Source organism: Crocodylus siamensis, chromosome 15, assembly GCF_052110815.1.
Source record: "Crocodylus siamensis isolate JL-2025a chromosome 15, ASM5211081v1, whole genome shotgun sequence".
NCBI lineage: Eukaryota > Metazoa > Chordata > Crocodylia > Crocodylidae > Crocodylus > Crocodylus siamensis.
In genome coordinates this window covers 23,298,263-23,312,313 of record NC_143409.1, presented here as the reverse complement: position 1 = coordinate 23,312,313, position 14,051 = coordinate 23,298,263, and the positions used below count along the sequence as shown (strand labels likewise).

Genomic DNA, 14,051 nt, shown 5'->3' with positions numbered 1-14,051 from the left:
TTCTGGGTTTAACTTGTGGATCATGTTTGCACACCCATCAGTGCTAACACAGTGTTGCACCCCATAGTACCCTTGAAAGTGTCTCAAGGGATTTCAACATGTCACAACACCCTAGTTGAGAATCACTGTCCCTATCCCTATGAGTGCAAGAGCTGGAATGGTATCAAACCTCTGCATAGAGCAGTGGTGGGTAAAATGCAGCCCGTGGGCTAGATGCGGCCTGCCAGGCCATTCTATCTGGCCCACAGGGCCCCTAAAATTTAGAAAATTAATATTTATCTGCCCTTGGCTACCTGTCATGCAGCCCTGGATGGCTTGCCAAAACTCAGTAAGTGGCTCTCCACCCAAAATAATTGCCCGCCTCTGGCGTAGAGCATCTTCATGCGTTCATGTTTCTCTGTGCAGGAGCAAGCATGATCTTGCTCATAAAGGAATGATCTTTATGCAAGAGCAAGCATGATATGTATAGATATGAACCAAACTAAGTCTGATATATTAGGAAAGATCATAGTATGATGGATAACTTTATATGCATGAAGGTTACAGAAAAGTCTAACAGTAACTTTTTGCTATATCTTTTATATTGCTATATTGTATATTGCATTTCTAACCCAGCGTGGGTTTCCATTTCTGTCTTTCAGGAGTCTGTCTTGAACTATCGTTTAGACCCTCTAGGCATTGTTGATGGTTTTACAGCAGAAGTGGGAGCAAGTGGAGTCTTCTGTCCCACTCACATGACACTTCCAGTCGAAGTGTCATTCTACAGTGTTTCAGATGATAATGCACCCTCCCCCTATATGGTAATATTTTTTTGTTTTTGTTTTTGTTTGGGGGGGGAGTTTTATTTTCTTCCACAGAAATCTAATGCATATTTTAGAGAATCTGAATAGCTCTTTATAAGAAACTTATGTCTAAAGCAGTGATATTTACCCCTCAGGCTACACTTGAATCCAACATGCAGCCATATAATTCCTGGGGTGAGCACAGAGTTGATCAGCTGTAACTTTGAACTTTTATAACCCACAGCTTTTATTTTATGATGGAAAATATACAGGTACAAACAATCAATAAAGTTAAGCACTCCCATTGGTGGGCTAATATATGCATATTGTCCACAAGCTTTAGACAGTTGCTAGTATACTCCTTGGAGGTAAAAGTTGATGAAGCTCTTCTTTGACTCAAATACCAGCTAATGTGAGCAGCAAAGTCAATCAGCCCTGAATTTCTATGCAAACAGTATGATTTTAGTGTACCTTAAAATCTTTCCTGCTATGTTGTAATTTTGTGCAGAAACCTAGTGGCCTTCCACAAGCTGTTATAAGCTTCTAGATAAATAATTACAACTTTGAATGAAAGATCTAATTTTAAAAAAAGAAATTTGAGTGAACATAGTACGCATTTACTTTAAACATCCCTGTAAAATACATAGCATTTTAAGAACCTATAGGCCTTCCCAAAAATTCAGTCCTTAAACTCTAAATATAATGTAAGTTTTTTTACTAACACAATTTGGGAAAGCTTTAAAACAAAATTAATAATAAAAGAGAATAAAATGAATGCTTTGTAAAGTTGAAGCAGCTTTTGTGTACGCATGTGGGAGGGCTTGTTTTGTTTTAAGTCTGAGGGATATTTTTATGTTTTCACAGAAATGAGGGGAGGAACAAACCACCTATTTTTCATTTTCGTAGGATTGTTTCATATAGTTTCTCAGGCCATGCTGTAGATTGTGAAATTCCAGGGATGGTTACAATAACATTGTTTATTTGATTAGCTGGGATTCATGGTTCTGATTCTCATTCTTAGGGCATAAAAATCATGCAATACTGCAGTTATATCACAGGACTAGAACAACCTTCACCTAAAGCTTCCATCATCCACAATGTTACTTGTAGTTATTTTTGCTTTGGTATTCTATTTTGCATGTCTCTATCTGTGCACACAGATTATTGCATACTGCAGTTTCATCATATTTGAACTCCAACGCAAAACCGTAATGGTAACCTCAACAGTGCTAATGAAGAAAAAATGTCCCAGTACAGGGAATGGTGAGGCAGTCAGATATGTTGAACTGCTCATACGACAAAAGCTTATGGGATCACTGTTTTGCATTAGAGTACAGATTTGAAGCTGGGGTGTCTTTTGTTTTGATGTCTGGTGGTGGAAGCAAGAGTGTTAAGTGGGTTGAAGTATGGTGTTGCTGTAATTACAGGTGACATAAAACTGAAAAGGGCAGTCTTTACCTCCTTATTTCCAGTCTTTTAGGATTTTGGTTGCAGGGCATGTATCTTGCCACAAGCTTAACTTCCATTAAACATAAGTGTTTGCATTCTAATAAAAAATGATGTAGAAAATCAGATAAAAATGTGGATTGTTTCATACATCTGTAAACAGGGAGATCATTAAGCAGTAAAATCCTTGCTACTGACTTGAACTGTATCTTCAGTACATTGTAGCCTCCTCTGCTCTTCATATTCGTTTAACTACAGTCTCCGTTTCATTTTTTTCAATGTGTGTGATGATGTGGTTGGAGCATTCTGATGTCTAATTTCTTGGATCGATCTACTGAACTTGTCTCCTTTTTTTTTCTTTCTTGTAAGGGTGTGATTACTTTGGAGTCCCTTGGTAAAAGGGGTTATCGGGTACCTCCTTCAGGAACAATACAAGTGGTAGGTATTTTTAGAGCACATGGTTGGAATAATTGTTCTCCCTTAAACCAAACTACTAAACATTTGCTGTCCCTGCCACACTGGTAAGTAACAGGTTGTAAGTCTGGTAAAAGTTTTTCTGGTTTTCAACATTAAGCTTTCACAGAGGAGCTTTTCTGATGTTCTTAAGTCCTTGAGCGCTCCATAAGAATTACACAAGGGGATTGTTGAGAACTTACCTGGTAGGAACCTTGTATATGATCATTATCAAAGGCAGGATAGATTTGTACCATGTAGACCAACCAAAGTAGGTAGAGAGATATAACATAAGCTTTGTGAGCTCAAACTGGCCTCCATATGACTTCTATAGGTTCGTTATATGCATTACATGTGCATGCAAATAATAAAATGTATGGACTCTATATGAAAACAAGTAACTGAAAAGTTTCCACTACTATAGTACATACTGATGTGGCTAAAACTCAGTGTTCTTAAATCTCTAACACATTAAAATCACCTTGGCTAAGTACAGACAGTCAAAAAGCCTGAGGCTAAAGGACCTGAACCTGTTCAGCCTCCGCAAGAGAAGGCTGAGCGGGGGGACCTAGTGGCCATTTACAAACTAGTCTGGGGGGGACCAGCAGGTATTGGGGGAGTCCCCGTTCCCCCGAGCACTACCAGGAGTGACTAGAAATAATGGTCACAAGCTGGTAGAGGGTAGATTTAGGTTAGATATCAGGAGGCGCTACTTCACAGTTAGGGCGGCTAGGATCTGGAACCAACTTCCAAAGAGAAGTGGTGCTGGCTCCTACCCTGGGGGTCTTTAAGAGGAGGCTAGATTAATACCTTGCTGGGGTCATTTGACCCCAGTACTCTTTCCTGCCATGACAGGGGGTTGGACTTGATGCTCTGCTCAGGTCCCTTCTGACCCTACCAGCTATGAAACTAGGCTGCTGAACTGATTCAATTTTTGCAGGTTAGTCTAAGCTGCACAGAATAAATTGAAACAGAAGTGACCAAACATTTACCTTTGATTCAGGAAATGCAGGCACATGCCTGCAGTGACTCAATCCAGAGGCTGGGGGGCGCTAGAGCACAGCTCTCTAGCTGTGTGTTCACTTCCTTTTCCTGCTGCCTTTGAGGTGTCTGGGATTTGCAGTCCCAGACTTATAGCAGCAGGACTCTGCAGGGTTGCTCATCACTTCCTGTTCCTTTTTCCAGGTGCTTCTGGGATCTGTGGTCCACAGTTGCAACCAGCAATAAGCTTGAGCAGAGGAACAGGTGTTTAACCCCCCCCTCCCTAGCCCCAGCCACCCAAAGGCAATTTGCCTGGAGGGTGCAGTCCTCCCCCACCTTTTTCCTGCAGACTGGGCTGCCTCCCCAGCTGGGCTCCCCCCACCTCCTTGTCAGCCAGCCCTCACTCACTGCTGAGTTAGAGAGCAGAGGGGCAGGGCCATCCCTGTTCCCTGGAGCAGACTGCACAGCCCAGCCCAGGGCTGCAAAATGCTGGGATGGTGGGGGACTGTGATTTTACTTGAACCAAGAAGGTTAATGAGGGATTGGGGTTTTTTAAATTATTTAATGTTATTGAGTTGGCGTCCTTGAGGATGAATTGGTCCTTGTGCACATGCTTTTGCACTGTGCCTTAAATCTTTCTGGAAGAGTGTCAAATGTCAGGTATAGGTAAGGCAAAACCACCTGCACTAAGGAGTTTCCTGGTGGAAAAAAATAGCTGGCTTAGAGGCTTGGGTTGAAAAATTTGTAACACTTGTTTTAATTGCACAAATGTGTTTGTGCTAGTAACTCTTGGCAATAAGCATTAAGTTTTAGAATGTAAATTTCCCAAGAGAGTCTGCTGGTAGTAGCCTAAACTTAGATTACTAAATTTTGTGCTAGTTTTTGCTTAGCACCTTGGGGGAAAAAATTCTAGTCCAGTTTTTAACATTTCTAATGGGTGACTTCTGATTTTCCCCCCCCCCATTGTTTGCATAAACCTTGTTATTTCTAAGCAACATATTCTAGATTTTTTTGAAATATTCATTATTAAATTTAAGTATTGAATTACTATTCTCCTGAGATTAGAAACTGAAGCAACTAACAACTAAAACCAAACTATGCATCTTTCTTTAAGTTCAGTTTAGGATAGTGATTAACTAATTTGAAAATTTTCAGTTTGGTTTTGGAACATAAGAATGTGGTCTACTGTTATTACTGGAAGCTTGGTAACATAGCCAGAAAAGAGTATAAGCTGGGAACCAATACCAGAAATGAACCAAAATTAATTCAAAATATTATAATCGCTACAGTTGTAGAATGAAAGTACTAATGTGTACTACATTTGTGCTAATGATCACCTTTTTAATGCAAAGAAAAGAAATGGACATTTAATTTTGGTAGTAGCTGAAGTACAAGCTAAACCTTAATATATTTTGAGTGAATGTCCTATGTAAAATGGGACAAAGGACAGAGGGGGCATTTAGTGAATCTGTAACCATTATTATTTGTTGGAAAATTAAGTTTTCATATCTTGCTATCTCTGATGTACTCAGCTGCTCTCTAAAATAGTTCTGTTTTTAAAGCAGCTGTTTTACCTTTTTAGACCTTATTTAACCCCAATAAGACTGTGGTGAAGATGTTTGTGGTGATCTATGACTTAAGGGAGATGCCAGCCAATCATCAGACATTCCTACGGCAAAGGACATTTTCTGTTCCTGTAAGACGAGAAGTCAAGAGAAGTGTCAATAAAGAAAACGTTCAACAGACTGAAGAAAGACTACTACGCTACCTCATACATCTGAGGTAAGATTCTCAGAGTAAAGCAAAATAATTTGGTTGCTTCACAAAGAAGCTGTCACTTCCATAATTGCTTTGCAAGCCAGCCATGTGAAATTCAATTTATGCTTGTAACTGAGTCTGCTAACCAGAATTTGTACTTAACAATAAAAACTGGGAAAAAGATAATAAATAGTATGTAATAGTAATAAATAGTAACATAAATAATATGTTGTAAAGAAACTTTTTGTTTAAGACTGTTTCTTGGCATTCCCTTTCATGTGGAGTTGCTTCATTTATGTACCTATTCACAAGTGGAAAAATGAAGTATCCTATGGGTGAGGGTTAGCTAGTAAGAATCCCATGTGGACTAGAACTTAACATTTCCTGCTTAGGTTATACTGCGAAAGGTCCTTGACAAGCTATTGCTAAAAATGTAGTGTCTGTTTCAATTGTTTACACATTTCCTACACTTCCACTAATAACTCCATCACTTTGTAAAAGATCTTTAGAGTGACTTGTTGTAGTAGTGTTTGAAACTGCATACTCTCACTGTTGTTCTGAATGAGACAGAGATTTAAGCAAGTATCCCTCACTTTGGTTTTTACAGTATCTTTGTCCCCCAGCTGGATGCTGGTTTTGATGGATCTTGTCCTTGTACCATTTGCAGACTTGGGGCTGCAAAGACCAACTAGAAAAGCAGAGCTGATAGCTAGATTACACTTTTTAACTTGATAATACCTGATTAATTTATAATTGCTAGTAAGACAACATAAAATCTCTAAAAAGGAGCAATGTAGTATCCACTTTAACTCCTCTAGTCTGTGAAGCTGCAATTAAAGACCCAATTTAAGGAACAGATTCATAGATGCTAGAGTTGGACGAGACCTCGACAGATCATTGAGTCCAACCCCCTGCCTAGGCAGGAAAGAGTGCTGGGGTCAGGTGACCCCATCCAGGTGCCTATCCAGCCTTCTCTTAAAGACTCCCAAGGTAGGGGAGAGCACCGCCTCCCTTAGAAGTCCATTCCAAATTTTGGCCACCCTTACTGTGAAGAGGTTTTTCCTGATATCTAGCTTAAATCTGCTCTCTGTCAGTTTGTGACCATTGTTCCTTGTTACCCCAAGAGGTGCTCTGGTGAACAGAGCATCTCTGATCCGTTGCTGCATCCCCCTAATGAATTCTGTCAGTGGCCACAAGCTCACCTCTCAGCCTTCTCTTGTGGTGGCTAAAGAGATCCCTCAGTCTTTCCTCATAGGGCTTGTTCTGTAAGCCCACAACGATACGAGTTGTCTGGACCCTCTTGAGTCTATCAACATCCGTCTTGAAGTACGGTGCCCAAAACTGGATGCAGTACTCCAACTGTGGTCTGACCAATGCCACATAGAGTGGAAGTATCACCTCCCTGGTTTTATTTGTCATGCGTCTGCTGATCCATGATAAAGTGCAGTTAGCTTTGATGATTTTGTCACACTGACGACTCATGTTCGTCTTGGAGTTCACTATGACTCCAAGATCCCTTTCTGCTTCTGTGCTGCTGAGAGGGTCACTTCCCAGCCAGTAGGTGTGCTGGATATTTTTGCACCCTAGGTGCAGCACTCTACACTTGTCTTTGTAGTACTGCTTCCTGTTGTGTACTGCCCACTTTTTTCTAACCTGTCCAGGTCTGCCTGCAATCATTCCTACCCTCAGGAGTGTGCACTTCACCCCACAATTCAGTATCATCTGCAAACTTGGACAGAGTACACTTCACACTTACACCCAAGTCACTGATGAAGATATTGAAGAGTACAGGTCCAAGGACCAAACCCTGCAGGACCCCATTACCCACATCCTTCCAGGTCGATACTGGCACCACTCTCTGGGTGCCACCGCTAAGCCAATTTGCCACCTACCACACTGTGTAAACATCTATGTCACAGCCTCTTAATTTCTTTATGAGAATAGGATGAGATACCATATCGAAGGCCTTGCTAAAGTCCAAGAAAATGACATCCACCTCTACTGCTGCGTCTAAGCATTTTGTGACCCTGTCATAGTTTCATAGTTTCTAGGGTTGGAAGGGACCTGAGCAGATCATAGAGTCCGACCCCTTGCCATGGCAGGAAAGAGTACTGGGGTCAAAAGACCCCAGCAAGGTGTACATCTAACCTTCTCTTAAAGACCCCCAGGGTAGGAGCCAGCACCACTTCTCTTGGAAGTTGGTTCCAGATCTTAGCTGCCCTGACAGTAAAGTAGCACCTCCTGATATCAAGCCTAAATCTACCCTCTGCCAGCTTGTGACCATAATTCCTGGTCACTCCTGGCAGTGCTCAGGGGAACAGGGACTCCCCCAGTGCCTGCTGGTCCCCTTTGACTAGTTTGTAACAGGCCACTAGATTGCCCCCCTTTCTCCCCCGCCCGCCTTCTCTTGTGGAGGCTGAACAGGTTCAGGTCCCGTAGCCTCTGCCCATAGGCCCTGCCCTTCTGCCCCCTGATCACGAGAGTCATGATGAGGCAAAGGAATAAAAAAAGCAACAGAGGTTCCCCTTCCTGATAGAACTTTTGTTCAATTATCTTTATTGTTAAATTAATGCTTATGAATGTCTCTGCTTAATAACCAAGCAGGCTTTCCCATACAGCTTCTTATGTGTACCTTCTATATAACCTGCTCCAGCCTGGCCTTCCTTTGAATCTCATTCCTATGAAAGGAAGCTGACAATCATTCCAGATTGTGTAGCAGTATCTTGAAGTGCAAAAATTGAACAAAACTAGCAAACTTTATTTTCAGGTCTAAATTTTAGTCTAGGGTGAACTGGCTCACTGTGTCATTTGCTCTTTTTCCAAAAATAACTCCCTCTTGGGCCCAGTCCTGAAAAAGTGAGCTGAGCCTAGATGAGAGGACTACATTTTTATATTACATGCTGAACTAATGCATGGGAACTAGGAGAGGGGAGGAGGAATTAAAATCCTTGCTTTGACAGATGCTAAGCTACTGATTCTAGGAAAGAAGTTTGAGAAATGGTATAAATTACTTCAGACTAGTGGATCTTACTGGCTGCCAGTTGATCCTCTGGTTTGAGATGGAAGAGTGTAAATACAACTTAAATAGTAGTTGTCATCTTTACAGTATCTTTGTTTTTAAACCTATATATGTAGTAGTTTTATTGTTCAACTTGTGTAGCGTGTGTACGTATATTATGCAGTGATGTCTATGTAAGATGCTGGAAATGAAGTCAGAATACAAAATACCAAACACGGAGGTACTGCAGTCTGCAGAACTGACACACTTAGAAACCACTATAAAGAAGAGGAGGTTGTGATGGATCAGCTGTCAGAAGAATGGGTGGAAAGTATATCCCCAAGAATATTTTGTATAGGGAGATTCAAGGCAGCTCTAGAAAGCAGGGTAGCCCTCTATGGCAGTACCACAATGTGTACAAAAATTGATATCAAGTAATTCAACATCAATGTAAAAAACTGAAAGGAGTGTGCAGAATCCCATCTGATCTGGAGGGAACATCTGGCTCTAGGTGCAGCTCACCATGAAGCAACTTTGATCCAGAGGATGGAAGCAAAGTGAGAAAGAAAAAAGTGTAGGCTTGGACTCGAAATCGGACAACATATGGATATGTGAAACTTATAGCAAGCTGTGTCACTCTCAAATTGGGCTCTTCAGCCACAAACAGATTCATCAGGCACTTGACTACACCTCTTATATGTATACCATGATCCAGAGGATTGATGGTTGCCACCCCCTCCCCCCCCCCCCACACATTACTGTGCATATAAATAGGCCACTGTCAAGCCTCTGGATCATTGTGTACACATAAGAGATCCAGTCAAATGTGTGCATATATGTGCCTTTGATGTTTATATAGACTAATAACACTGATTTTGTCATCCTAGTTGACATTGACCTGGAACTTAATATTTCATTCTTTCTTAGTTGTAAAAATAGATTTGAAAATAAATTAAGTTTGTTTGCTAAAATGTACCTGTTGCTCAAAAAACATGAGTCATAGAACTACAAACTTCTCTATGGCAGTATCTGTTTGTGAGGCTCTAATTAAGGCTGTGCCAGCACTTCCATTATAAAAGCCTCTTTTCAAGAGATGGTAACTCAGCAGAAAAATCTTTTCCTAAGGCTAAAACTTGACACAGCACTAGATTTTCAAAATCTGTTCTTAACTAGGTTTAGTGGGTTTTTTGTTTGTTCAGGCATTTTTCATATCCATATTTTTGTGTTCAGAAACTCACAGGTGTACATGCAAACTATTTACATTTGCAGATATGAACACCAAAAGATGGAGTTTCCACAGACCAGAGTTCTTCCATATGCAAAACTACAGTAGCATTTGCAATTGAGACACTATAGGACCCTTTTAAAATATCTGTCTTTCAACTTTGAAGCCAAGAAGAGTGGTTTTTATTAGAACAATAAAATATATAAGAACTGTTAATCCAGATCAAAGTGAGGATTCTTGCAGGCTAGTATTTTACCTGTGCTAATGCCTAGTATTGGCTGATTCACAGAGAGATACAGCTGCTCCTTGTAATGAGCAGTTACGGAGTAAGCTGCCCACAGCTCTTCATCTTTTAATTCTCTGTTCAAACCCTCCTCTCTAAAGCTTAGGGACATCATTCTAGCTTTTGGTTACAGTCCTGCCCATTACTACATAGAACTTAATTAGTTTATGGCTAGTGTTACTTAATAGCTAAACCTATCATTTATTTCTTGAGCTGCATATTAATCAGGATGAGTTTGAGAGTGCCCTCTCCTCTTGTATGCCTTAGAACTAGTCGTAATTGTTTAAGATATTGAGAAATGTTTTCTTTAACCTTGTCCTGATATGATGCATTTATAGATGAGAGGTGAAGTTACCCAATATTACTGCTTTATTAGACCTAGCTGCCTCTTTGATCTTCAGCATTGCACAGTCGGTCTTTTTCTTGATCTGGATGCTGGTTGTTTTGTTCTATTAGGATATTTTGTGTTGTGAGTTACACCTATACAAATCATCCTATGTGGTTCTTTCAACCTGTAAGATAAAATGTTTTATTCTTGATACTCAGCTGTGGAGGTATGGCAACATATCCAGAGTCTTCTCTGTTCTTTCTGTATTCTAAAGTTTACAAGTAATATAGAATCTCATTGACTTTTTTGGGGGGAAGAGGGGCACAAAACCCTGCAGGGTTTGGTTAAATGTTGCCTCTGAAAGTTCCTATTAGTTTACCATTTAAAAATAATTCCCCCCCCAAAAAAGTTAGGAATAAGGTAAAAGCAGGAACTCTGGGGAGGCGCAGGTAGGAGGGAAGTGAGAATCATGTTGGAATGGCATTTTCAGACAAGCAAAATTATGCCATAGTTTCTTTCTGTAGACATCCTCTAGATTTTTACTCCCAGAAAGCACTAAGTTGAATGAGGGAACAAATAGACTACAATCATGGTGTTTTTGTTTCTTCATCTGTAAAAGGGTAGAATACACAGCTACCTTACAGGAATACTTTCACATCTGATGCATCTGAGTTTTAATCCATTAAATAGTCACCTCACCATTGCCTCAATCTCTGAATAAAAGATCCTTCATTTCCTGTTAAACAGCAATATAATACTGAAAAACTAAAGCCAGGTATTAACATGGTGCATACTAGAATGTGGAAGCAACTTCAGTGTGGTCTACAGTATGTTTTTATTCCTCTTTCCCTTTTATTTTTCTAGGTTATCTTTCTTTGTGTCTTTTTTTTCTCATGATTATATTGGAAGTTCTTCAGGGCAGAGACTTTCTCTCTACCCCCCATATAAAGTACCATGCATGCTGCTCATGACACTATAAATTGTTAATAAAGACATGTGCGACTGGTACCTCCTGAGACAGGGCGGGGCTCTTGCCCCCCCAGCAGACAGTCAGCAACTAGGGGAAATCCACCCACAGCCAATCCCGACAACCCGCAAATGGCAGCAGTGTGCTGCTGGCACTTCCAGGTGAACATGATCAGCTGCGGGGGGACTGCTTCTGGCACCCCCACCCCCAGCCAGCACTCTTGGGGAGGTTGGGGGGGGGGCACCAGCACTTTTGCCTGTCCTCCTGTTCCCGGGAACGCTAGCTATTGACGTGCACCAGCACTCTCAGGGGATGCAAGTGCACCCCCTGTGTGTTGCTACTGAATAATGATGTATTTAAGTTCTGGCATCCTGGTGAGGAGTCTCAGCTGAGGGGAAGCTAAGTTTACCTCTGAGAGCAGTCAAAAGGATGAATATATGCTGTTTATATATGAATAGCTACCTGCTGCTCTGCTTCACTGCCCCTTCTGCAGTTGTGAGACGGTGAGTTTCTAATCTACATCCTGTCTCTTCCTCTCAGCCCCTCCTGCACACACATTGTTATGCTGTGATGAATCTGCTACTTTACATGTGTTCACCCTTTTGGCTGTCTACAATACCACTCTGTGTGAAAGCATATCTGTAGTTACTGGTTTTATTCCTTATTCATTTTATATGAATGTAGAATTGCAGTTGCACTGTAGCCACTAAGTGAAGTGTTACTAAAAATCACAAGGTCAAAAAAAACCCCATTGTAACTAGGTTAACAGAAAAGGTTTTGCATGTTCTAGTAGCAGGAAGTTCAGTTATGGCTCCCATAGTAACTGTAACACTTTGCTACTATTTTGGTATGCATAAGGTGTTTTAAGTTCAGTTGATCAGAAATATAATTTGCCATTTCTGGATGAGGAAAATTTTCCAACTTCTGCACACCCCCAGCCACACACCTGGCAGACTGCATGCCTCACTGCACTGTGCTCCCACCCTGCATCCCATGCCTGCACACTGCACCATGTGTTACCCTGTCCTACCCTGCAGCGGGTGCCCCTTCTCCCCCACTGCAGTGCCCGCCCCCACTACTCCACATGTCGCTCCTCTTGTACTGCGCTGGACATTACTGTGCTATACTGAGCTCCTGGGTCTTGGATTTGTCTAATGGCTGCACAGTGTAAATTCATTAATGCAGATGGTTCTAAATGGATGAAGCTGAGGAATGAACTTGGCTGCGTCTAGAAGCTAAAACTTGCATCCACTTTTTATCTTCAGTAGTGAATATAAGCAAGAAGGTTGGGGAATGAACTAAAATACTCCTATTTACGTATTTGGTTCTAACTGTTCCTGGACTTGGAAGCTGCTGCTTAGGTGTGTTCCCATCACACAGTCTTCTGTCAAGCAGTAGTCCACTTCAAATGTGCAGTACTTGGTTCCATGGCATGTGGAGCATGAGTACCTTCTGTGCAGACCTTTAACATCCCACATTAATTACTTTTTTTCTACGTGGCTGTGCAGTAGTTGTCAGACTGCACTTCAGGATTTTGTCCCCTGTGCTCTCCTAAGGATTTCACTGAATGGAAACAAAAGATCAAGAATATTGAATCTAATTATTGGACAGTTTCATTTTGTAACTCTAACTAGTTACTGCCTATTATTTATATATATTTTTATATATAGTGCGCACACGTGTGTGTAAACACATTCAAACACTTCATGGCCTTAATTCCTTTAATTTACATACTTGAAAAATGGTAGAGAACGATTAATCTGTTTGGATAGTTAGCAGTTAGTCAATATTAAAAGAAAATATTTACAATGTATAAATATTGCTTTTTAGGTTCCAGAGTTCTAAATCTGGAAAGATCTACCTCCACAGAGATGTACGGCTCCTGTTCTCTCGGAAGTCCATGGAAGTTGATAGTGGCGCTGCATATGAACTCAAATCGTACACTGAATCTCCAACAAACCCTCAATTCTCACCAAGATGTTAGCAAATAATGAAAATGGAAGTATTCATTTTACTATTGGATTGCTGTCTAAGAATAAAGATTGGCATAGAATGCAGTATAAAATTCAATACATAAAGAAATTAAAATAGTGCTCAAGTGAGAGACAAGGCTCATCTATGATCCTGGACCAGTTTTGTAAAAGATTTCTTGAGTGAGCTTTGTGTATTCCAAGTAGACTGGAAGCATACTTATGTCTAATCTTTTTGTACTGTTTAAAACCACTTCATTGGATGTGTTGCAATAGCAAAATCCCAAGTTAGTTTAGTGTTTACACCTTTTATTTTATTTTTCAGTTATTTAATATTTAATGTTTCATTTAATACTCAAGTGATGTTCGTCTTTAGTGTTCTAATGTAGCATAAATCCTATGTAAAATCATACTATGTATTTTTGGCATTAATAATATTGAAATCTGAAATATATACAGAAGTCTTTAAGTCTGTGTGATGTGTTTTTAAGTGATATTCATTTAAGTTATTGAAAATGAGGATGGAATTTTGAACTTCCATAACATTATCATCCTAGGCAAGCATGTGGATTTCCTCTTGTTTTTAATGCTCTAGTTCTTGATGATACCTCATTCTCATTGCTTTCCACACAGATTCTATTAACGTCTCTTTACAATCATAAAGCAGAATGTGTTTTAGCTACTCACTAGTTCAACTCATTGACCCACATTGACCCAATTCATATTTTGCTCCCTCTGTTTCTTTTTTTCACTTAAGGGCCACAATCCCAAGAGCTTTGTTTTGTTCTAGTTAGTAGTATAAACATTTCACATAAAATTCCTCTCCCATACCTGATTTTCTCAGATTGTGTTTAAAAGGA

At 40.4% G+C, this 14,051-nt stretch overlaps 1 protein-coding gene across 4 annotated transcripts in view; it reads left to right on the top strand.

Annotated features, from left to right (window-relative positions):
- Nucleotides 1-13,660, top strand: part of ATOSA (atos homolog A) — an 89,561-nt gene extending 75,901 nt beyond the window's left edge. For all 4 annotated transcript variants that reach the window (XM_090028677.1, XM_090028678.1, XM_090028676.1 and 1 more), the window contains 4 exons: nt 642-800; nt 2,598-2,666; nt 5,245-5,444; nt 13,052-13,660. In XM_090028677.1, coding sequence (XP_089884803.1) covers nt 642-800; nt 2,598-2,666; nt 5,245-5,444; nt 13,052-13,205 — 582 coding nt within the window. In that variant the 3' untranslated portion in view covers nt 13,206-13,660. The remainder of the gene's footprint in view (nt 1-641; nt 801-2,597; nt 2,667-5,244; nt 5,445-13,051) is intronic.
- Nucleotides 13,661-14,051: the final 391 nt, after the last annotated feature.